The 24,546-nt window shown below is 42.7% G+C and overlaps 2 protein-coding genes across 3 annotated transcripts in view; one reads left to right on the top strand and one right to left on the bottom strand.

Moving 5' to 3' along the window:
• Positions 1-24,546, top strand: part of LOC121321765 (cadherin-23-like) — a 162,653-nt gene that overhangs the window by 80,198 nt on the left and 57,909 nt on the right. The window contains exons 13-26 of one of the 2 annotated variants that reach the window (XM_041260921.1): positions 2,828-2,892; positions 4,193-4,430; positions 7,341-7,446; positions 7,860-7,987; positions 10,754-10,826; positions 11,071-11,187; positions 12,237-12,349; positions 13,660-13,767; positions 16,741-16,930; positions 17,274-17,419; positions 17,577-17,796; positions 18,380-18,532; positions 19,219-19,332; positions 19,706-19,854. In XM_041260921.1, coding sequence (XP_041116855.1) covers positions 2,828-2,892; positions 4,193-4,430; positions 7,341-7,446; positions 7,860-7,987; positions 10,754-10,826; positions 11,071-11,187; positions 12,237-12,349; positions 13,660-13,767; positions 16,741-16,930; positions 17,274-17,419; positions 17,577-17,796; positions 18,380-18,532; positions 19,219-19,332; positions 19,706-19,854 — 1,920 coding nt within the window. Of the gene's footprint in view, positions 1-2,827; positions 2,893-4,192; positions 4,431-7,340; positions 7,447-7,859; positions 7,988-10,753; positions 10,827-11,070; positions 11,188-12,236; positions 12,350-13,659; positions 13,768-16,740; positions 16,931-17,273; positions 17,420-17,576; positions 17,797-18,379; positions 18,533-19,160; positions 19,333-19,705; positions 19,855-24,546 lie in introns of those variants that run through there. The other variant, XM_041260918.1, reaches the window with a different exon arrangement.
• LOC121321767 (uncharacterized protein C10orf105-like) lies at positions 20,880-24,022 on the bottom strand. The gene is made up of 2 exons (XM_041260926.1): positions 23,917-24,022; positions 20,880-22,561 (listed from the first exon to the last, which is right to left on the bottom strand). Exon 2 carries the CDS (start codon positions 22,554-22,556, stop codon positions 22,113-22,115), a length of 444 nt encoding a protein of 147 aa, XP_041116860.1. The 5' UTR covers positions 22,557-22,561; positions 23,917-24,022; the 3' UTR covers positions 20,880-22,112.

Below are 24,546 nucleotides of genomic sequence, written 5' to 3'. Positions count from 1 at the left end.
GACAGGTCTTAATTTCACAGCACACACACACACCCACACTGTGTGTATATATATATATATATATATATATATATATATATATATATATATATATATATATATATATATATATATATATATATATATATATATATTGTTAATACCCTTGAAACTCTGCTCTTGACTTATTCTTGAAGTTCTGTTCCTGGCTGTGTTTGTTCTGAGCCTTGGTAATGAAGATGGCTATCTATATGGGGCCTTGTCACTAGAAATACCACGTCTGTCTGTCTCCTCGCAGCTCAGGTTTACTCCAGTATCCATGCATCAAAAAAACATTATGGAAGCATCAATCACTCACCAGGCTCTCAGAGCGCCCCAAACTGAGAGGCTGCAGATTGGGAGAATCTCACTGGAGTGTCACCTGCATTCGGCAGTGAGGGGAATAGGAATGGGGGTTGCTGACAGACACTCCAGGATTAGAGTGCAGAGAGACTTTCAGTTTTGGAACTCTGGAGCTCTACAGCGCTTAGAAGTACAGTATTGAAAGTGTGTCTGTGTACCTCTCACCTCTATATTGTGAAGACAAAAATGATATCTCTTTCTAAATAAACAACCCCAGCTCTGATTAAGAAAATAGCGCACAAGATAATTAGGAATCGCAAGTTATTAATATAATTTAAATCAATCACTAAATGAGTGTGTGAATGTATGAGTGAGATTAATATGCTTTTAAAGCCAATACTACTGTAGAGGACATTTTGCCTCAGAACAACGGTTTCAGGATGTCCTTGTATTGACTTTTGAAAACTTCTAGTCAAAACTTTTGTCATTGGATTTATTTTTCTAAATTTAGTATGGGAACAGCATATCACATAGGTGTAGGATGGCGTTTGACATGGGGGGGGAAGGGGCAGATTTCAAAATTATTAGAAAAAAATCAAAATGAACCAAAAAAGTTGTCTCCTCTCATTTATACTGGCAAACATACAGTTATCTGCAACAACATGTCATGTATGAAATTATATAATTACCCACAATTTATAAAATTTAATGATCAACCCAATTGACATTTTTAAAATGTGTTTCAGGTATTTAATATTGACAATAGTACAGAAAAAAACGGAATGAAAAATAAGAAATATGCTTACGGGTGTACGATAATTTTTATGCATTAAAAAACCCTGGAAGTCGCCATGGATAAGGCACCATAATATTCATAATAATGATGACTTACTCAACAAAGAAAAAACTAAGGGAATTAAAACTGCCTTTGTGACACCGTATCTTATCTGCAGTGACAGTAACTTGTTAATAAATTAGGCTCATAATGTCTTCTGAAATATCACCCAAAAAGAAAAAATATATATATTATTACGGTAATTTAAAATGAAACGTTCTCAGAGCGATTTACTGTTTGTCTGCTCATTAGTAGTCTAAATATTCTCCTCTCAAGAAAAATAGTAAAAACCATTAACAACAGTCACAAAACTGGAAACAGACAACTCAGTTATATATTTCAAGTTCTCTTAAGCTCAGTTTGTAACACTTTCCATGATTTTCTCTGCTTTAAAATAAAACTGAATTCAAGAATGGAGGAAATGCTTTGCAATAGTCCTCAGTCTCCATGGCACGTACTATGAGGGCTGCAGCACAGATGGTAGTGAAAAAACTCCTGTTATGCAGACCACAGCCTGATCCACAAGCGAGAAAACATTTAGTTCAGAAATGTTTTAGAATAGCCCCATCTCTCACAGCAGTGGTGATCCATGACCATGTGGAGAACTACAGAATAGTAAATCTGCAGTTAATGCAAGGTCTGCCTAATGATATCCATGCAAACTCAGAGGAGAAGAAGTGGACAGACACACAACAGGTATTGCAAAGTTCTTTAATGGCTGTACTGGTGCAGAACATTATAGCCTGGGACCATCTGTATGTGAGTGGAACAGCTGCAGGTTTGAAATGAACCAGGTGACAGACTGCATTCAGCCTGCACTCTCTGAGATAGGAGCTGCTTAACAGGCAGGTAGAGGCTGATTGAGGAGAGGGAGCACGGGGGAAGGGGCTGGTCATTCACTTCCTAATGAAGTGGAACCAAGTTTGTTCATAAGAAATAACAAAGGATTAAGACTGGCAGATTACATTTTCCTGTATGAGTGAGCAAGTAAGGGAAATCAGTCTGTGTGCTTGTCTGTATTGCGTTGGCATAACTATGCGCTTCTGTAGCACTCAAAGGAAATAGAGTTAGAACAAAGTTGTTGTTTTTTAAGGTTTTTCTTTTTTTTTTTTAGTATTACTGAATATCTTTCCAAGTTTTGGACACTCTTAAAAGGAGTTTGCAAAGGTAACCCAAACCAATACTTTAAGCCCAGTACAGAAACCAAGAGCAGAGGACATTAAGTGGAGATAGACTTAAGACAGAGGGCAGGGGACACTACTTCACACAGAGAGTGCTGAGGGTATAGAATGGGTTACCTAGTCATGCTGTTGACGTTGAATCACTTGGACCCTTTAAGACCAGAGTTTTTAGATAAATCAGCTACAAGGAACCAGAGGATCATTGAGGGGTCAAATGCCCTCTCGTTGGTAGATTTTCTGATGTTTCTGTGTTGGGTCGCTGTGACCATCCATGTTTTGACCCATTTTACCAGCCTCTAGTTTCTTCCATGTTTTAGAAAAAAAAAATCTGCAGCAACCCATCCAGTATGAAGAGGACTGGAGGCGGGAATGTAAAGGTTGCAGAGATATTATAAAAAACAGAGAGGAGGGCAACTGTTTCTGGTGTCATCAGATATTCTTATTTCATATTGCTTGTCTGATTCACTCTTCTGTGTTTCCTTCTCTCCAGGCCACAGACGGGGACTTTGGCACCTTCGGAGCGGTCAACTATTTCTTCAGCGATGAGCCTGAAAAGTGAGTTTGTATTCTTTTTTTTTGGGGGGGGGGGGGGGGGGGTGGATACTGCAGTAAATACTGTGGTAAGGTGTTTATTATACTAAATCCAATTTAGTCCAGCGATTACAAGGTGTTTTCAGTCATTTTGGAAACGTTCTGATCTCATAAAGAGGCTCAATTGGGACGATTCACCTCTAAACCCTAAAGAGCCAATGTCTGGTTCTCAATGAGTCATCAGCAAGTTCTGTCCTGCAGTAGAAGATTATCCTAATGCCCCTTTTCATTTTTGTTACCGTGCTTATCTATTAATATATCTCTTTTGGAATTTGCTTAGTCAAAATCCACTTATCAGCTGCATAAAACTGAACCGGCACTTCTTAAAAGCGCCAACAAAATCAACAGAAATCTCATTTGGAAAAACAGATAGATAAGGATGCTGGGATTTATGTTCATGTTCAACACATATAACTGGGTCCCAATGAAGGGGACTTGTCTGTCTTTTCGTGTTGCATACCTTTCCATGTTATGATGGAAAAAACATCCCCCATCAGTGCATTACTTGCGTAATATTGTCATGCCACCTCTGTAGAAAAAAAGCATCATCTTAATATTTTTGGACAGTCAAACCCTTCTGTACTGAATGGTCAATAACGTTTAAGGATAGCTGACCTGAACAGCAATGAATAACACGGTCATTGTTCACGACAATGTGGTTAATGTCTAATATATGCTGAATCAGCACACACACACTACTCCTAATGGGAATGTTGAGAGATCATTCACACTATAGCATATGGGGGTGAAGTCCACCAGTGATATAAGTATGTAAACTAACGCTCATTTCAATATTGAAGACATTGAGAAATACTTATAGTTGCAGTAGTATAGTAGAGGGTAAATTATTCTAATTTGGGAAATGTGGAGTTTAGACACTTCTAATTTAATAAAGCGTTGACTCACTCCTACTCTCCTGTGATAAGCAAATCCTGGCTATACCAGGGGTTAAAGTTAAGGCATATACAATTGTATTATGTAAAGCGAATCTGGTGATTCACAACTAACATGTGCGTAATCTACTCGGTATCTCTTAGTGTCTACCATGGACACCAAAAAGTTTAGTATATTGACTTTTTTTTTTTTTTTTTTTTTTACCACTGCACCATTGTCTAGTCATAGTGTTTGTCACTGAATTGTATTAGAATTGCATTAGTGTTTCTTTATGTGGGTCCCTCACATTGGACCTCTCTGCTTCCCAGTTAGAATTATATTAGTGTTTCTTTATGTGGGTCCCTCACCGTGGTGCCTCTCTGCTCCCCAGGTTTTCTATTGACAAGGACTCCGGTCAGGTGACCCTGATGGGACGGCTGGATTTCGAGCTGGCCCAGCGCTACACCCTGACGGTGATCGCACGGGACGGGGGCGGGGAGGAGACCACCGGCCGCCTGCGGGTCAACGTGCTGGACGTCAATGACAACCCACCCACCTTCCAGAAAGAGGGGTACCTGGGGTCTGTACGGGAGAACGAGCCCACGACTGTGCAGGTCACTCGACTCCGAGTAAGCGCACCTGCAGAGACCAGCCACGCTCCCCCTCTGTCTCTCTTCCTTCATTTAGTCTATATACCCTTACAAAAGACATAACTAAGTGTAAAGAGGCATTCCCACTTGATATGGCGCGCATGCCGCCTCCTTGCAGCAGATCACTGTTCACACCAAACGCGGCAGGGGAAAGTCAGTCAGTGGGCGGTCTGTTGTTACATCACTGCTGCATGTAGTGACTTTTGGTTGCCAAGCAACAAACAGTAAATGCCAGCAGGAAAGGGAAACTATTTTATATACAGAAGACACAAAGCTTAGTAAAAAAAATATATATTTCAAGTAACGAGGAGCAAAACTTTTTTTTTTTTTTTTTAATAAAACCTCATTTTAACCCCCCACATAAAAATATAAAAACATGTTGCTTCGTTCTTTGTGAGTTTTGTCTGGTTTGTTGGGTATAGGCAACAAGAGTATGAGTTAAAGGCATCGTTATACATTGATATTATTGAGCATTATCGTAAACACATGATTAAAAGATGCAACTACTGCCATCCCATCATATAAAACTTTTTTTGGGGGGTGGCTAAAATCAGTGGTACTGTGCATCTGACAACACAATACCTGGAACAATGAACAGCAAACAAAAAAAGATAATTACGATCGCCCTACTCTACTGGAGGAAGAAATAAATGTAAGATCGCTGTGGGTCCATGACATCCTCAAGAAAAGAAAAGGGTACAGCGAATATCATCGGCTGATACAAGAGCTCCGGTTTGATGAAGGCAGATTTCAAACCTACAAATGTTGTATTATACAACTGTGGAAAATCAGAATTCAGAACCACAAGCTTTTCCTCCATTTTATTTTTGTAATTGTTTTTTATTTCTTCCTCGCAAAGGAGCGTCCTACTTTCCCCTGATTGACTGCTGGTAGCTTGTCACGGCACAGCACGGTGAAAGTTGAAAATGATTTATCTCCTGTGCGCCACTGTCCTGTGCTGCTTCCCTCTACCGCTGCGCGTGACCACCTTCATTGAAAACAATTGCTTTTGCCGCACGGCCCTACCACGCCGCGTCCGGTGTGAATGTCCCTAATAACTGCAAAATGACCTTGCAAATCTACTGTAGCAAACATGTATAAGGTTATCTCTCCCTCTTTCTCTCTCACTCTCTCCGTTTCAATCTATAACTCTCCCATGGTCTCTCTCCCTCTCTTAATGCTATGCCTAACCCTAACCTTTACCTAGGTTAACTTTCTAACTACTTTCTAATGCTCACAATAACAATATGCCAGTCCGCATTACCCCTGACCTCTGACTGGACTATTTTTAATTTTCTTTTCTGAAAGTTCAGTTCCAGTCAAAGTGTATAGCGAGTTAGTCATTCTACACTTATTACGGCAAAGTGTGGTAAAGAACAGTGAAACTGGTAAAGAGTAATGAGCCTTAAATCTTAGTTTTGTAAGGATTCACCAGCAATAGTAACAATTATAATAATCATAATTAATGACTCTGTATGAATATTGATTATAGGCATCCTGAAAAGCAATTACTGTTGTTTTTATAACCCTGGATTCAAATTGCTTTGAAATGGGCTCAATGGTTGGGTTATTTCATCCCATTAAACAATGGTAACTTTAAACGGTCACATTATTAATATAGGCTTTCTGAATAATGTCGGCCGCACTGTGATCTGCAGTCTCAGCATATTCCTCTGAAGCATGGCCAGCGCTAAAACAACACAAGAAACGGGAAAAACAGCTTCTCTCTCTTTCCATCTCCTTACTCCTTATAATTTGCACTCCATTTCTATACAATGGAGTTCTTTGACAGTTGCCCTAAGTTTAGATATCGCACAGTTAATGATATACATTGTAGGCTAGTTTCAGCAGACTCTGATTAGCACTACTCTCGGACTACCTTACCCAATGTAACTTTAGGTAGTCCAAGATCAGGGCCTGTGAAACTAACCATATAAAGTTAAGCTTATAAACTTAAATTCGAAGGAGGTAGTAGACCGTTATTGACAAAAGATAAATAGACTAAACAATCCAATACAAATGTAATACCCCTTCCTTTTCCACACTTGTCAGCTCTCCTCTCTGTTTTCCACACTTGTCATCTCTCCCCTCTCTTTTTTCCCTCACACTCCCCTTCTTTTGTTTTCCCTTTTCTTCACTCCACTCTCACTGTAATCCTTCTCTCTTCCACTCTGTCACCCCTTCTTTATCTCTCCCTTCTCTCCTTTTTCCATCTTCTACCATTATCTCACTCCCTTCCATTCTCCTGTTTCTCTTTTGCCTCTTTTCTTTCTTTATTTCCTCTCTTGCCTTCTCTCCTCTTTCCTTTCTCTCTCTGATATCCCAGGAGACAGGTCTTTATGTCACACGGTATTTAGCAAACATAGCGCCTGGAGAAAGAAAGAATTAAATGAAACATCTGCTCAAAACAAACAGAGGAAACAGGAGAAGCAGGAGTTATTTAGAAAAGTGCCGACAGCAGCATCTTCCAACAAATGAACAAATGATTTAGCAGAGAGGGGTTCGTAATTTAAAAAATAAATAAATAGAAGAAAGAAAAGCTATTTTGTTTTGTTTTGATCCTATTTGAGTGTATTTATCTCTGAAGGGAGGAAATCCTTACAGGGCACTGTTTTTTTTTTTTTTTTTTTTTTTTTATTTCAAAAGTATCTTAAGTGTCTCTTGCAGTTGATTTTCCTTTTTATTTTTTTTTAACAGTTATATGTACATGTAATGGGATGACCATTACGTGCATTATATATTCGGTCATGTGCACTACCATGGAGTTGTATTTGTGTGTCTGGAAAGGGTAAAGGTTGTCAGATTGTATTTTGATAATCGATTTCTCAGGTCAGTTTCGGCTGGTGTATAATGATGAGCATATAGTTATTGTTTCTCTCTCAATCCCAGGCTACAGATGAAGACTCCCCACCCAATAACCAGATCACCTACACCCTCACCTCAGCAACTACCTTCCAGAGCTACTTCGACATCTCTGTCATCGAGGGCTATGGAGGTCAGGACCCCCCCCCCCCCCCCCCCCCCCCCCCCCGATGCGGCTGCGGTTGCTGCTGCTATTGTTTCTGTCATTCATGCTGGCTTTCTGGATTGCAGACTATGCCTTATGATTAGTTATAATAGAAACATGATGACGAGATGGACTTGCAGTGTTTAATATCTTTACTATTTAGTTAAGATCATAATGACTAACCAATGGGATTTTTAAAGTACTAATATAATATTTAACAACATTTCCAGGTGAAAATATATTTGGGAACAGAAATCTGATGGGTAATACCCTTAGAAAAACTCAAATCACAGTCCTTAATGTATTTCTAACCATTACCTTTAACTGAACCTTTATCCCAACACCATAGCCAGCCCCTGACCCCTCTCTTCTCCTTCCCTCTCTATCTCTCTCTGTGTCAGTGATCAGTGTGACACGCCCCCTGAATTACGAGCTGGTTCCGGGCGGAATCATTTACCTCACCGTCATGGCAAAGGATGCTGGGAATCCGCCCCTGAACAGCACGGTTCCAGTCACCGTTGAGATCTTTGTAAGTACAGACACTTCACAGCACAAATACCGTAGCAGTTTCATGTGTGCATACTTTTTTGGATTTTTCCCTTTGCAGTTTGTGAGTAGGGTTAGGGTTAGAGTTAGATTTAGAGGTTTAGGGTTAGGTTTGGAGTTAGGGTCAGAGTTAGGGTCAGGGCAGAGATGATGCTTTGCACACCAACTCTACAGAAACTTTTATTCGCAAACTCATAGGCCCCGTTTGATTGAGACATTTTGATTTGCGAGGATATGAAGACCCTGAATATGTGCATGCACTGCTTTTAATACAGTAATCTTTTACTGCATTACTTTTTTCATTTGCTAGAACTTTGTGTTTAGCACTGATGAAGGCATAAGCCCAAACTTTCTGCAGTCATGGCTGAGGGCGATATTGCCAATCCCTCTAATTAACTCCTTGCTTTACCATATGAGAAATAAACATCTTGAGAGTGCTTAAGAGACCTTTATTTATATTTATCAGGAGGTAATCACAGACTGGACTAACTTGCTTTAATAATAATTTTACTTGGAGTAAGACACTTGCAAGCTCTGCAGATTTATAAAAACTTTCCAATGTTCTGGAATTATGAAATTCATCTCGCTTCATTTTACTGTAATCTAGTTCATCTGCCTCGGATCAATGCCATGCTGTACACACCAGGGTTCAGAACTGAAAAATTGCAACAAAACTGGAAAAAAAGAGAAATATTAGACAGCGCTCAGCCTGATTCCCCAAAGGTTTAAGATCTTAAAAGTCTGATTGTTTACCCATGAGTGAATCATTTTTAATGAAGAAACAAAGTGAGCGTTGCAGGGTTTTAGTCTATTGGCGTCTCCTAAAGGTTCACAGAAGCAAGTGGGCTGAATAAAGGCCAGTAGCCAGAATTGCTGTATGCCGTCTTCCTGGGGGTCAAATGCCCTTTTTAAGCTGCCCTGGCTCCTGCCAAATTCTTCCTACTTTTTCTTGGCGGAGGTCCAGGGCTTTCAGTTGTTTCATTTGTGTTGTCTTTATCCTACATTCATTCAGTCCTGGCGGAAAGGTTTGAGTTTCTACACAACTTTCTAATCACCTTATTAAACCTGGATTCACTGTCCCAGTGTTGCTGTGAGGATTACCTTTGTACCATGTCTCAAATAAAAGACCTAGGCTTTAGAGAACCAGCATGAAGCAGAGAGAGACTCTGGGTAATGTTGAACTGCAGTACAGTACTAGAACTTAATTTGTAATTACAGTGCTGCAGTACCTTTTTTTTTGTTTTCTTGGCTGAGCGTGCCTGTGCACACATATAAAATGTTTCCCACATACAGTATCAAGCTTGAGACATTCACGTACAGGCTAGTGTCCCTTAACTGAAGCATCACAATTTGTTTTTAGAAGTAGTATTGACCCTGCTGCTCACGCTGCTAAACTGGGTGACTATTTCAGTGGCTGTCACAGACAGACAACAGCGAGAGTTGATGTTGAGTTCTGTAGGTACGTCCTGTTTGTTGGGTCCAGGTGCTGGATAACTCACACTGGCGGTGACTCACACCTCCTCTGACCTAGGTTGCGTTGTACTGGTTGTTTTGTTGTGAGAGCGAGAAACCAGTTTACCACAAACTGGAACTGGTCTGGTTAGTGGAGTTCAGTCAGTTGCATTCCCTTCCAGGAGTTGTTTGCCATTGCAAGTTGGCACAGAATCTCGTGTTTTTCCAAGCTTAATAATATACTATGCTTTGCCGTGGTTTGACAGGATTTTACTGCTGGATAACTCACCGCAGCAACTGTTGGGTGTTCCAGAGATGTGAGCCCTTAACTAAAAGTCAGTAATGTACAAATAATGATCTGAACGTTTTTGCGGGTATGAAGATATTTATTAAATGTATTTGTAGGTTATGTTTTGGTCCAGATCACTTATGCTGGCATTTTAAACTGAGTTTTGAGTTTCTTAAATCCGATTAGCTTTTAGAGGACATCAATCACAGGATAATGACTTCTCTACTTGGATCCTGATTGGCCGGAGGTTTATAATGAGTTTTCTACACCAGGGTATACCGCAAGGTTAGTCTTCTTTCATAATACGCTATGCATAATGCATTGCATATGCACTGTGTGACTACATCATGTTTTAAGTATGAGCCGCACTGCACAACGCATCTTAATTGCAGGTGCTCATAGGACACAAGTGTTAGGTTTCATGTGCTGTCAGTTTGTGGTTTTGTCTGGACAGTCTCTCATCCTAAACCAATGTGATGATTACAGAATTTCACGTCCTGTATTACTTACCCTAACCCCCCGCACTATAAAGACTGCGTGTCTGATACAGTTCGTGATCAGGGCACAGTTTATTATGCCTCTGCTAGTAAGTGACTAGGAGAACATGCAGTTCTAATGCTTCTTAATTGCCTGGATAATGGATAGTTGTTCCGTCCTTGTTAAGGACTGATAGCCAAGGCTTATATAATGCATACCTTTCCTTCTACCTTATTAGCACAGGCAACATTATCACTGGGTACCTTTAAAGCAGTTGCTAACCAAGACTAAACATCAGTTTTATTGGCAACATTTTTTATAGTTTTTTCCCTTGATTTTATATAAAATATGTGTGATCGGTGCTTGTTCAGTGATGTCTGCTGTGAGCAAATTAATTTCTCTTGTGACCTGATTAGCTGCTTTCGAACCCTGGCCCCCGGAGGTGAAGGGCAGGAGAGGCTAGTGAATTAAGCTGCTGTCTGTGCCACCTAGCCCTCGTCCTATTGTGCTTCTTTTTCTTCTTTCACGCAGGATGAAAACGATAACCCACCCACCTTCAGCCAGCCTTCGTATGTCATCACTGTGCCTGAAAACATCATCGCAGGTATGTTTGGCATTCCGGAGTGAGAAAATCAAAGACAATGGACTGGCACTAAATGAACCTGGTCAACACTCGATTATAAATCCGTAGCCATAACTTAAAAGATATTCGTCTATGTTGAAATTAAATAGACAAAACATATGTCTGCTCGACAGGGTAGTTTCCTATTTTCCCTTGTTGAGTCCTCTCTCCGTGTCCCTCTCGTCCCTGCTCCCTCTCCCCACCCCCTCTCTCCCACCCTCTCCAGGTGCCACCGTCCTGTTTGTCAATGCCACGGATTTGGACGCGTCTCGTGAGTTCGGGCAGGCGTCTCTCATCTACTCCCTGGAGGGATCCTCGCAATTCCGCCTCAACACTCGCTCAGGTACAGTGGGGCGAGCCTGGCCTGGCCTTCCCTTATAAAACAGATAAAGCACAGCAAAGTTTAATAAAGCACAGTGAAGGTATGGTAAAGCATAGCGAAGCATTGTAAATCACAGAGAGGTATGGTAAAGCATAAGGAATCATTGTAAAGCACGGAGGTATGTTAAAGCATAGCAAAGCACTGTAAAGCACAGAGAGGTATAATAAAGCTTAGCGAAGCATTATAAAGCACAGAGAGGCATAATAAAGCTTAGTGAAGCATTGTAAAGCACAGAGAGGTATGGTAAAGCATAGGGAAGCAATGTAAAAACACAGAGAGGTATGGTAAAGCATTTCAGAATCTAGCCCTATGGTCCCCATATCCAATACATATTTAAAGAAAGGTTTTTTTCAAAATCTATTTTTAAGAATAAAATAACATGTGATATTCCTGAAACTATTCTATAACTTTTAAATGCCTACATCATGCAGATCTGTATTAATAGTGTTATGCAGCCTGTATGAAGGCTAAGGGACTTTTTAAAGCTATTTGTTATATTGATACTGGTGCGAGTGAATCTGGAGGCATGATGCCATGCTGCAGTAACTCCAGGCAGCACTCCTTTTCCTGGTAACACCCTCGATTACTCGTAGGATATCTGCTGCTATGTTCCCGTCTCCAGCGCAGCTCACCCAGAGAGAATGGAAAGTGCCAATTGTTAATTAGCACCCAGTAGCTCCGAAATGATTGTGGGGCAGCATACAGAGCTCTACTGAACACACCTTCAATGTATTGCCAGTCCTGGGTGGGATGAACCGGTCTTTACTCTGGTCCCTGTTCAAAAATTTGACCCTTCAGTGAATCTGACTAGGTACAATGCATACTGGATGGTAAACGACATTGTATTGTCTTATGACACCAATTAAATTGACACAACCTAAGTATTACTGAAACAATAAACACGTTGCATAAATTGCAGATGCTACACTTTCTGCCTCAGTGAGGGGCTGGGGGGGGGGGGGAGCTAAAGGGACACCGGGCGCTCACGTTCTCCCCTGTTTGCCTTCCAGGTGAGATCACGACCACCTCGCTGCTGGACAGGGAACAGAAATCAGAGTACATCCTGATTGTCCGAGCCGTTGATGGAGGGGTCGGGCCCACCCAGAAAACCGGCATTGCCACGGTAACAACTCGTTAACTGTGACGACTAAAATTGCAGAAAAAAAAATGTTACTTTTTACCATTTCATTAAGCTCAGTAAGTGAGCCCCCCATTTCAGGGCAGGCTCCAGGCAGTGAGACTGAATTGCTTCTTCACCCCTAATGCCTCTTTCCCAGTGTACAACCGCACTGCGCCAGGGCTGCACCGAGCCCTCACGGGGCGGTTAAGGGGAGCCTGGGTTGTTTTTCCACTGCAGAGCCGAGCCGTGCTACTGAAGTCACACACAACGAAAGACAGCTGTTATTAATTATTGTTATTAATTAACTCAGTTTGCCAAAACATGCAAATAGATGATGTTCAAAAATGAATAGACCAACGGTATTGCTATATTTTGTAAATATATTTGGCAATTTATTTTAGAATCTTCAAATTTTACTGATTACATCAGCTTAATAAAGTTCAGTTAGTTCTGTTGAAGGGGAAAAAAGAAGGTTTTAAAAATGTGATTTGCCAAAGATATCCGGTTTTAAAGATAGTTGTTGTTTTTTCTAGGGTGTTTTTTTTTTTGGGGGGGGGGGGGGGGGGGGGGTTTTAAAAAAAAAACACTTACACAAGCACAATGAGACTGTAGCTGTGTGTATGGTACAGCTGTATTTTGTTTTACTATATTTTTGTAAATAAGTTTAGATTTTTTTTTCTTTATATTTGTATAATAAAGGTCAAGGATGAGAAATCTGGTAGAATTTTGTGTTTGAGTGTGTGAGTTAAGCATGCCTTACCCCGGCATAAACTTTCTCATTTCTGACACACAACTCCAGATCTTCCTGAACACTTTATCTGCCCACAGAGAAACTACAGCCTGCACTTCCTCAGAGTCCCAAGGCTGTACTTTTCTCTCATCACACTCGCTCTTTCTGGAGTGTACTGACTGATGAAACATAATGACGAAAATCCTTTCCCCTGGCTCTCCAGATTGAGATGTCTTGTGAGGCCGGAGTGTCGCGATTTGGTTCGGCTCGACAAATACCCAGTGGAGAATCATCCGTACTTGCACCGTACCGAGCCCTCACGGGTCGGATGTGCCAGTGGAGAAGGGGCGTTAGAGACTCAAAGAACCATTGCTTGTCCAAACAAGCCCCTGCTCTGCAGATTAAGAAAAAGTTTGCTCTAAACCAGCGTTGATACATTCAGAGATCTGCTGCCTGGTTTGGCATTGCGTAGAGCTCTTGTCTATAAGGGTTCTTTCTGCATTTGCAGGCAAATGGTTTGGTATTCCGGCAGTAGTACTAAAAACTACCTTTGTCAATCCACTTGCTTATTCCTGTTTTGCAGGTTAACATCACATTGTTGGACATCAATGACAACCCCCCAGCGTGGAGAGATGAGCCCTATAAAGTGAATGTTGTGGAAATGTCTCCGATTGACACTGATGTTGTGACAGTGAGTAACACACAGCCCAAAGCATCTCCAGTGTCCAGCCAGACAGGGGCAAAGCAATGGTTCTGCACTGGGGGGGGGAGCATAGGGCATCCACAATGGGATGAGGCTGCCGTTGGTAGACTGGTACCATAATACGATGACTGTACCCTTCCCAGATGATCTTCAGTGGCAATCCAGGCAGGGGCACCCAACAGTGAGAGTTGTTGTCAATGGCATAATTAAAATGAACTTCGAAATGAAAGCTACTGCTTAGAATGTTTTCTAGTGTTAATGCTACTGCAGCTTGTCATCCAACAGTGAGAGTTGTTGTCAATGGCATAGAGCAAAGCTCTGCCCTTTAAATTGGCAGGGATGGGGTTAACTACCTGCCTGCCTGGGTTTATTATGTTCAGGTGGCTGGGGTTGATACTGATTAGCTTAATTAACGATCAATCAGCGCCCAGCCACCTGACATAAAAGGAGGCCTCTGCTTCTCATTTGGGGAGAGGGAGCTGAGGAAGCAGGTTGGTGTTTGTTTTGTGGTTTTTTAATTTTCTATCCAGTGAAGGCATTGCCCAGCCTGGAAACTTTATTTTTGTGAGTTTTGTTTTTGCTTTATTTGTGTTTGAGTATTTGTTATTTTGCCCTTGTGCACTTTATTTTTGTTTATTTATAATAAAATAGTTATTTTTTTGAACTACAGTCTGTCTCTGGGCCTCTATCCACTCACTTCGGGAAGGTTCAATTACCCCAAGTTTCAACATACACTCCACCTCCCTTCGAACAGAATCTCTCCGACTCTCTGGAATGCGATACGGTCTCTGTCTAACTCTTAGACCTGGCGGAGTGATAATAGCATGTTCGATCAAATGCGTTCTTCCAGGCACGTTAGAAAACACATCACTGAACATTTTAATTAGATTGCTTACCTCTTCACGCTGATCAGGAGTTAATTGTTCCCCCATCGGGACCTCAATTGCTGACTCTGACTCAATTGAGGGTCCATCCTCACTCCTCTCTGGCTCTGGGAGCGACAGCAGATCCTCCTCCCTCTCTGGCTCTGGGAGCGACAGCAGATCCTCCTCCCTCTCTGGCTCTGGGAGCGACGGCAGATCCTCCTCCTCTCTGGCTCTGGGAGCGACAGCAGATCCTCCTCCCTCTCTGGCTCTGGGAGCGACGGCAGATCCTCCTCCCTCTCTGGCTCTGGGAGCGACGGCAGCTCCTCCTCCCTCTCTGGCTCTGGGAGCGACGGCAGATCCTCCTCCCTCTCTGGCTCTGGGAGCGACAGCAGAGGCCTCCTTTTATGTCAGGTGGCTGGGCGCTGATTGATCGTTAATTAACCTAATCATCTGTTACAGCACCATTAATTGGGGGGCGAGACCGTGACACCCTAAATGTTTTTTCGTCTCGAAACGGAGAGCGGTGTATCCATACCCTAAAAAACTTAAAGAAGGACAGGGATTCTTTTAATATAGTCAAGGCGCTGAGCCACCTGAACATAATAAACCCAGGCAGGTAGGGGAAGTTAACCCCATCCCTGCCAATTTAAAGGGCAGAGCTTTGCTCTGCCATATGTGTATATATTTTTTAATTCATTCTGTCCTAAGAAATTACCAGTTAGGCTGCTGTGGGCCAAAGGGCCACTTCTCAACCCCAAAATTTGTCACATGCTCATGTCTGAGAAACAAGTTGAGTTGCAGGAGAAAAGAGTTACATTCCAGGACATGGATATCTGTGCAATGACAGTTTATAATAACTGGGTAATTACAAGGGGTTTACTAGTAATGGTGTTGTTATATGGTAACGGCATTGTAAAGGTAAGTCCTGTGTAAATACACTTATTCCAGCAGTATACCATGTAAGAGCAGGAACAATAGGTAGCTACCAAGTTATTACAATGTTACTACCTGGTTATTTATTTATATATATGTTAGTATAGCGTGCACGGGGGAAGGCAGCAGCAGGGCTGGTAGGTGATGTAATCACATACAAAGACATAAGCCCGATATGCGCTCCTTGCAAAGGAGCCAGCTCTTTTGCACAGTGGTTTCGGCACCATGCTTTAGTGCGAGAGGTCCCGGGTTCGCACCCGCCCTCCACCTGTGTGTGGATTGCCTCGTCCTGTGTGATGCCTTTGTGGAACCAAGATCGCTGCATTAGCATTATTGTATTGCTTATCTCTTTGTGCTTCATTCAAACTATATCCCCAGAAGATGTAACTCAGCACTGTAGTTACTAGACAGAGATTCCAAATCTCTCCTCTTTTTTTAATAGAAGTTTTATTGAAAGTCTTTGGTCTCTTATTGTTCTGCTGATGAGAAACTAAACAGCTCTGCCACCAGTCCTTTGTTGAAGTTGTGGGAGGGAGGGTGACTACAGACAGTCACAGAGAACAACAAAAAGAAAACAACTAGCTCTGCTCGTTTTGGGAATTGAAAGAGTTTTTCATTGTTTATATACTCTAACGTTTACTCAAGATCGATTTGGGCTGTCACTGTAGATTTCCCCTTTGTGTCTGTTTCTTGTTTTTAATCTGAAGGAATGCGTCACGTTCTACTCAGTTCTCTAAAACTGTGGCAGGGCTAAAGGGACTCGGCATTTGTAAGAGCCAGGTGCCTACAGCTTGTACTGAAGTGGCTGTTCTGAGATAGTACCAGCAGAGGGCGGCATAACCTAGGGAATACCCCCCAATAGGGTCATTCCAGCTGACATGGTCCAAAGGCAGGTGCTTATCCGCTTATGGCAGTGACTTAATTGTGAGAGCAGACCATACTCTTACTGATGTCTATTTCCATGTTATAGAGTGGCACCGAATACTATTCAAAGAGTTATGTAGCGTCTTAGTCTGTTCGACATTTTTTCACTGTCCTGAAGAAACTCTTATAAAGAAAAGCTTGACTCTGAAGCTTCTGTCTAACTGACCTCTGTATCGCTCTCTCCCTCTCCTTTTCTCAATTTCTCCCTCTCTCTCTTTCCCTCTTGCTGTGTGTCCAGGTTCTGGCTGTGGATCCAGACCGTGCTGAGAACGGCTCTGTGGTGTACAGCATCAGCCCGTCCAACAGATTCTACACGATCAACAGCACCAGCGGAAAGATCCGCACCACAGGGGCCATGCTGGACCGAGAGAGCAGGACAGCGGGGGACCTGGAGCTCATGAGGAGGATCGTGGTGTCTGCCAGGGACTGTGAGTGTGTGTGCGTGTGTGTGTGTGTGTGGGGGGGGGGGGGGGGTGGAGTGTGTCTATCTGTGTATGTGTGTGTGTTGGAGTCTGTCTATCTGTCATTTTAACAATACAAAAACTTGCAAAAAAAACCTACTACCTGAATTGCTCCTTCCAGCAACTTAGCTGTCTTCCTGGTTTTATGGCGTTTTGAATTATTTTGTTCCTCAGCAAAAAAAAAAAAAAGCCTTTATCTTAGCACTTGCTAGTTTTTTTTTTTCGGGAATAGAATAATGAACGAAGTTTTATTTCGGGAATTATTTATTATTATTATTATTATTATTATTATTATTATTATTATTTACAGGCGGGACTCCCCCACTGTACGCCACAGCCAGCACCACCGTCCAGGTGAATCTATTGGACTTGAACGACAATGATCCCGCCTTCCAGAACCTGCCATTCATTACCGAGGTGCCAGAGGGTCTGCCCATTGGCTCTTCTGTCTACCAGGTATCAAACAGTAATTTACAACAGAAAGGCTATCCGTGTGAAGGTGACTGTACACTGACCAGTCTAGTCACTGCCTCTGTCTCTCTCTCTCTCTCTCTCTCTCTCTCTCTCTCTCTCTCTCTCTCTCTCTCTCTCTCTCTCTCTCTCTCTCTCTCAGGTGTCTGTGCTGGACCCCGACGAAGCAGACAATGGGCTGGTCAGTTTTCTGATGCAGGTGGGGATGCCGCGGATGGACTTTGTGATCAACGGCTCGACTGGTCTGGTGACCTCCACCGTGGTGCTGGACCGGGAGCGCACTGCCGAGTATTACCTGCGCGTGGTGTCGAGGGACGCGGGGCAGTTCCCACGCAGCTCCACCAGCACTCTCACCATCAGAGGTAACGCACACTCACAATGCAGATATTATGAAGAGATAAAAGTGATCTGATTATTATTTTTTTTTTTTTTTACTTTTAAAATAAAAAAATGCATTTCAATTTTTTTAAAAAGCACTGCCCCCATCTAGTGGTTAAACATTGTAATTCTTCATCACACTGTACCTGAGAAACAATGGGCCCTATTCACAAAGCTTTTACTTATTTAAAGAATCTTATCACTCCTATTAGCACTAATCTTACCTGACACTAAGGTAACATTAGCGAGTTCAAGATTAGTGCTATTATCATTGCTTCCATTCACAAACCAACCAAAACATCCTTGTCTATGCCTCTGAAAATAATCACGTGTAGTTATATAATATATATGTTTTTGTTAACGATATTCATTTTCCTTTACGGTATCCCATGGTGAGAGCATGGTAAAGCACAGTAAAAGCATTTTAAAGCACAGGTGAGTAAATCAAGTCAAATAAACCGGATGAAGCTGTCACCAAAAACATGTTACTCAGGTAGAAATGTATTCCTTGTCTGTCAATGGGGCTGAGAAGGGGCTGAGTGCTTTCTCCTGGTTCTGTGAATGCAGTACTGGATGTGAACGATGAGACCCCCACCTTCATCCCCTCCGTCTACAATGTGACCCTGCTGGAGAGCGTCCCTCGAGACCACACTGTGACCCAGCTGAGCTGTACAGATGGGGATGCGGGGCTCAACGCAGAGCTGAGCTACTTCATCACAGGTCCGATCTGAACAATCTGTCACCCACCTACCCTCCCCTCTACACCCCTCCACTCCTCTCAATACTCCATCACCTACCCTCCATTGCCCATACCCTCCCCTCCATACCCAATCCCCTGCCCTCCATACCCTCTCCTCTCATCTCCATACCCCTCCCCTCCCCTTCATACCCCCTCCCCTCCATAACCCATCCCCTCCAGAGGTATTTGGGAGGGGGAGGTATGTAGGAGGGAAGGGGAGGTATGGGAGGTCCCTTCCCTCAATACCCTCCACCAGTCCCCTTCCCCCTCAAGGAAAGGGAGGTTTCCCTCCAAATAAGGGAGATTTGGGGAGGGGAAGTAAATGGGGGAGTGGGGAGATATGTAGGAGGAGAGGGGGAGGTTTGGGGTGAGGGGGTTGGGGGAGGTATGGGGGAATAAAGGGGATTTACGGGGGAGGGAAGGGGAGGTCCCTCCATATGGGATGGGAGGTCCGTCCAGGAGGGGAGGTATTAGGGAGGGGAGGGGAGGTACGTTGAGAGGATGGGAGATACCGGGGGAGGAGAGGTACGGGGGAGGGGGGGGGGAGGTCTGTAGGTTCCCTCCCCTCCCTATCCCCTCCCCTCCCCAGTATAGTTGCCCGGGGTGCCGTGTTGGTGTGAATGGCGTGTCCTCAGTTCAGTCTCTGTTGTTATGTGCTCTCTGACAGACGGGAATCAGGACGGAAAGTTCAGTGTTGGTTTCAGGGATGGGGTTGTTCAGACAGTGGTCAGTTTGGACCGAGAGACCCAGGCCTCTTATTCCCTCATTATAGAGGCTATAGGTAAGACACTTTCTTTATCTTTCCTGTTACTGTACCTACAATGTTGGGGGGCACTTATTTTTTTTAAACTGAAGAAATTATGATTCATTGTACTGCAGGGAAGTTGACAAATGTTTTGTCAAATGACTTAATCAGTGTGGTAAGAAATGTTTCATTATTGCATATTTGAAATTATGGCTAAGCACTATATTGCTGCAACTCTCTCCACCATCTTCACCCTCTCCTTCTCCCACTCCACTCTTTCCCCCTCCCTTCTTACTTTCCCCCACCCTCTCTCCCCCTTCCTCTTCACCCTATATCCCACACCCGCCTCTCCCCACGCCTCTCTCCCCTTCTGACTCTCCACTCCCTTCCCTCCTCTCTCCCTCGGTAGACAATGGTCCTGCGGGGAGCAGGCACACTGGCACTGCCACTGTGAACATCATTGTGCAGGATGTCAACGACAACCGACCCATCTTCCTACAGAACAGCTACGAGACCAGCGTGCTGGAGACCATACCAGAATCAACCAGTATAGTGCAGGTACCGAACCAGTCCGAGCCATTATAGTGTGTTAATAACTCCAGTAATAATGGAGATACCAAACCAGTTTGAACCATTATACTGTGTTAATAACTCCAGTATAGTGCAGGAAACCAAACAAGTACAAAATGAATTGGAAACAATTTCACTACAGTGTCCTTTTAAACAGCTGTTTTCTACATAACGTACTGTGCAGTACACAAAACTGTTTATTATCTCTGGATATAAAAGGGGATATAAAAGGGTTAATAGTAACTTAAAGGATATTTATAAGTTATAACAGAAATATGAACACTGCTGTGCAAAAGTTAGACCTGTTGCATTTTTCTACTCTGATGCATTATGAGCATCAACAATTTACTCAAAGCCTCCACTTGTGTTTTCTACTATTATAACAACCTTGAGTGAAATGTCTTGCATCACTAGATTTTCAAGGTGTGGTGTCCGAAGCATAATCAACAAGTACAGAGAAACATCATCTGTAATGATATTTCACTCAATGTTTTTTCCTTCTTTATGCCAAAGTATATCAGTTTCAACATAATGATTTAAAAGCTTCCTGAATGCATCCACTCTACACACATACTGTAGTGCACTCTGTTTTAGATTTGTTTTCAGTAGCACTGCTTCCCAAGGATCTCTCTGAAGCTAGCCACCCTTTTATTTCGTGTTGGTTTTTTTTTTTTTGTTAAACTGGGTGAAGTGTTTGAATGCCCCCCGCCCCCCTCCTCCATCTCAGTGAACAGTGCCTGTTTCATGCCGGCCCTGGCTCCCTCTCATTGCCTGCCCTGTCTCAAAATCTGGAGCCCAGGGTAGGGGGAACACAGACACCCCCTGTTCCAACCACCCTCGCAGGAAGAAAGGGGGCCCTTGTAGTGCAAACTGCACTCCGCTCCCAAAACTTTCACTCTCAACACTCCCCCTGTCTCTTTTATTTCCTTAGAGAAACAGAGGAACCAGAGACTACACATTGAGCCTTTGTTATTTTGACTCATGCCAACATTATTTTATTTTCCTGTGTGTGTGTGTGTGTGTGTGTGTGTTAAAGGAAATCTCAGATATGTTTTCTAATATATATATAAATATATATTAGGTTTATATAGTTTAATCCTCAAAGGTCTAATTTTGATAGGACGCAAAAACTGTAAACTTCTTCAGAATGACTGCTACATGTAAGTTCACTTTAAGGTTTAATTCTGACAAAAACATATATGAAGCATTCATCTAAAACTATTTTATTAAAAAAAAAAATAATAATAATGAAAAGGCTACAAAATAATATCGTCCAGTAACAAGCTAGAGTGAAGCGGTGAAGAGAAAAAAGAAAGTGCAAGACAAAAAAGACAAGAACACATTTTTAAACCTAGTCTTCAATCCGTGCCGCAAGAGCCCATTCTCTGTGTCGATGCGTAACTTGCTGTTATCAATTGCTATTGCTGTGCCGTCAAAAGTTGACATTTTGATGACAGTGTCCATCTAAACTGTCTAAAAGTGTATTTTTTAGTACCACTGCATATGTTATGATGGAGCGTTTTAAAAGTAATGGATCACCTTCCTTTATAACAGTGGTCTGTTTCGTTTTAGTACTGCAGGTTATCTGCAGCACTAAATTCCAGGACTAAGAGCACTAGCTGAGGCCACGTTTACTGTACTGAACCAAGGATTTAAACCATAACAAGCAACCATGCAAAGGGCACTCCTGTCAGTCAGCCGCTGTAGAAATATGGGAGGGTTTTAATTTTCACCTGTTTGCTGCTTGTGAAATAAACATAAGCAATCTTAGTGTCAGCAAGAACAATCGCTATGCACTATGTGTCTTTTCTATATAGCATTAGAATATATCAGTGCTGCAGTTATTGAATTGGAGAAAATAATGCACACCCTGAGGTGCCTGCTCACTCTTATTCACTTCACTATGCTGTTCATTTTGAACCGTGTCCCAGCTCGCTACACCAACAGTTACAAATGAAGTGGAGATCGACTTAGGACAGAGGGCAGGAGACGTTTCTTCCCACAGAGAGTGGTGAGGGTATGGAATGGGTTGCCTAGCCATGCTGTTGATGTTGAATCACTGGGATCCTTTAAGACCTCACTTGACAAACCTTTGCAATCAATCAGCTACTGGGAACCAGATGAGCTTAGATGCGTCAAACAGCCTTCTCTCATTCGTACATTTTCTTTAATTTGTTTTTCTCTTATGTGCTAGCATTCCCAGCAATGCAGTGCATACACCCACTCCTGCTGGTGGAGGTCAGTGGTCACATCTTTGTAGACTCAATGATCTGGAGCTGCTGTTCTGCACACCGCAGGCTGAGCTGCTGCTGGTCGTGTTGTCGAGTCCTGCGCTGCAGGGGGCGCTGTGCCAGGGACAGGGGCCGGGTGCGGCGGAAAGAGGAGAGGGAGCTCCGGAGGGACCCCAGCCTCTTCCAGAGCCGTAGCTGCGGCTCGCTGGCGTCGGCGGAGTGGTATGGCATGCACTCGCGCGGCCCGTATCGAGCCTCCTCCAGACTGGCAGGCTTGCAGAGGGCCAGGAAGAGAGCGCAGGTGGTGAAGAGTAGGATGATGCACAGCACGGCCAGCAGGATGGGCAGGGCAGGGCTGGGCAGGAATGCAGGGGCCAGGCTTGGGCTGGGGGAGGGAAGAAGGGTCTGCAGGAAGCCCAGCGGAGGGACGGACACCGAGCTATTCCCTGCCGCGCTCATCTCTCCTGGGGAGTAAAGGAAATGCAGGGTTAGCCATTTAAACAGAAGACAATTTAGTTAAGTGAATATTAACAGGAGTTGACAAAGTTAACCCTAACTAATACTTTTAAGCGCAGCACAGAAACCAGGACTGTGGGAGCCTCTGGAGAACTTGTATGATCTGAGGATGTCCTCCTCAAAAATCCTGACAGTTAGAAGAGGTTTTCACTGCCACCCTTGCCTTGACATAGAGAAAGCAAATGAATCCTGGGCTGAAATATGTTTTTAAGAACAGAAAATACCCGTCGAGGTGGATTGATTTCCCTGCTTCACAGGTTTGTGCATGTTTTACTAAATTGAGTGTATTAAAAAAGCACAACACCCCCTCCCTCCCTGTAGCTGTGCTATTTGTAAATGTCAGATTCTAAAACGGCGTGACTTTGAGAGTGGAATACACTGGGACGTGAAATTATTTGAATGCCCTTTTATGCAGCAAGCCTCATTATAACATAATCAGCCATCCTCAAACAAACTGATTGCTCTGATTTAAATTATATTGAATACCAAGCAGTGTCTCTTAAAAACTTCAGTCTTTATACAAACTCCATGTGTACTCCATCTGTACATGCCGCATATGAGTATCTGAACCATTTCAAAATAAAAAGGGATCAAAGCCATTTGCAAGGAAAGTTAATAGCGTCTTATTGCACAGTGTCCCCTGCAGGGGTTAGTATTATCTGTACAAGAAGTGCCCATTTAAAACAGTGGCGTTGCATATGGGCAAGTATCTCAGCCACCTAACGGAATTCCCTTCTGGTCATAAACAAACACAGATAAGGCAGTTCGACTAAATAAATAAAGATGTGTATGATTAGAAACACCTTTGTTTTGATTGTGTAACTCTATATTCATGAATTGTGTGATTAAACTGCATTAAAAAGCATAATGTTTTTATAAGCATTGACAAACACACACACACAAACATTCTATATAAACACACAATACTAGATTCATTTATATCATTTTAATGTCTCCTGAAGTTTGGTATTAAAAGACTATAGTTTTCAGAATATGATTCTTTGTTTAATCTGTCAAAACAGCTACATGTAAACAGCCTATGGCACCTACATTTAAACATTCCAAACCTTTGCAGGTTGCAAACTATAATGCATTCTTAATCCGTGCCCCTATCCGCACGCACTGTGTTTGTGGTTTGTTTTGTGTAGAAGCTAAATCATTCTTTATTCAGGCTCATGGCAGAGAGCTTCTAAGGCTGCAGGTCAATCAGAATAGAAAGTTTTCTGAAGTAGATGAGAGAGGGAGAGAAGAAGAAGAAAGAACATTTGAAACGAGCTAAACAAAACAGAGATGTATTTGTTACCTGTTTTGCTTTTGCTTGAAGAAGATAAACATCTGCTTTGGCTCTGAGCTCCTGCCTCGCTCCCTCTCTCTCTTTCCTACTCCCTGCTTTTCTCTCTCTCCCTCATTGCCTGTCTAGCCTTTCTTTTTTTAGAAAGTGAGAGAGAAAAGGGGGGGTAGGGGGTTAGGTTAGAACTCCAAACTTTTTTTTTTTGGAAAACTCAGATTTTCATCTTAAAAGCAGCAGATTTTAAGAATTAAAAGTCAATTATGAATAAAAAAAAAAGTCTCTCTTATTTTCTTTTTAGATATAGGTTGTTTTTTATTTTAGTTGCTTAGCTCCCCTCCTCTAATAAAAGGTGGTACAGTCTGATCTCTGTGGTCCATTCAGTACCTGCCAACACCCCCCCCCCCCCCCCCCCCCCCCCCCCCACCCCCACTTCTCTCATGGTAATGAGGGTTCACAGATAGCAAGCAGGGTCTCTTTTACCTCTAAAGTAACTGTATGAGTGAGAACAGCACTTCAGATCACACTGAGAGGAGACTGGAACACCATGGGCTGCCAAATCCACTGAGCTTTTGTTTCCTTCATTAGAGTTCACAGCACATTCGACAAATAGGGAGAGTAAAATCCAACTGATTTCTTATAAAA

The sequence above is a fragment of the Polyodon spathula genome, chromosome 10, assembly GCF_017654505.1.
Source record: "Polyodon spathula isolate WHYD16114869_AA chromosome 10, ASM1765450v1, whole genome shotgun sequence".
Lineage (NCBI taxonomy): Eukaryota > Metazoa > Chordata > Actinopteri > Acipenseriformes > Polyodontidae > Polyodon > Polyodon spathula.
Note: the sequence above shows the minus strand (reverse complement) of the source record. Positions and strands in the feature narration are given on the sequence as shown.

Excerpts from the sequence above, each read along its gene's own strand:
- LOC121321767 (XM_041260926.1), bottom strand. The coding sequence starts at position 22,556 with ATGAGCGCGGCAGGGAATAGCTCGGTGTCCGTCCCTCCGCTGGGCTTC.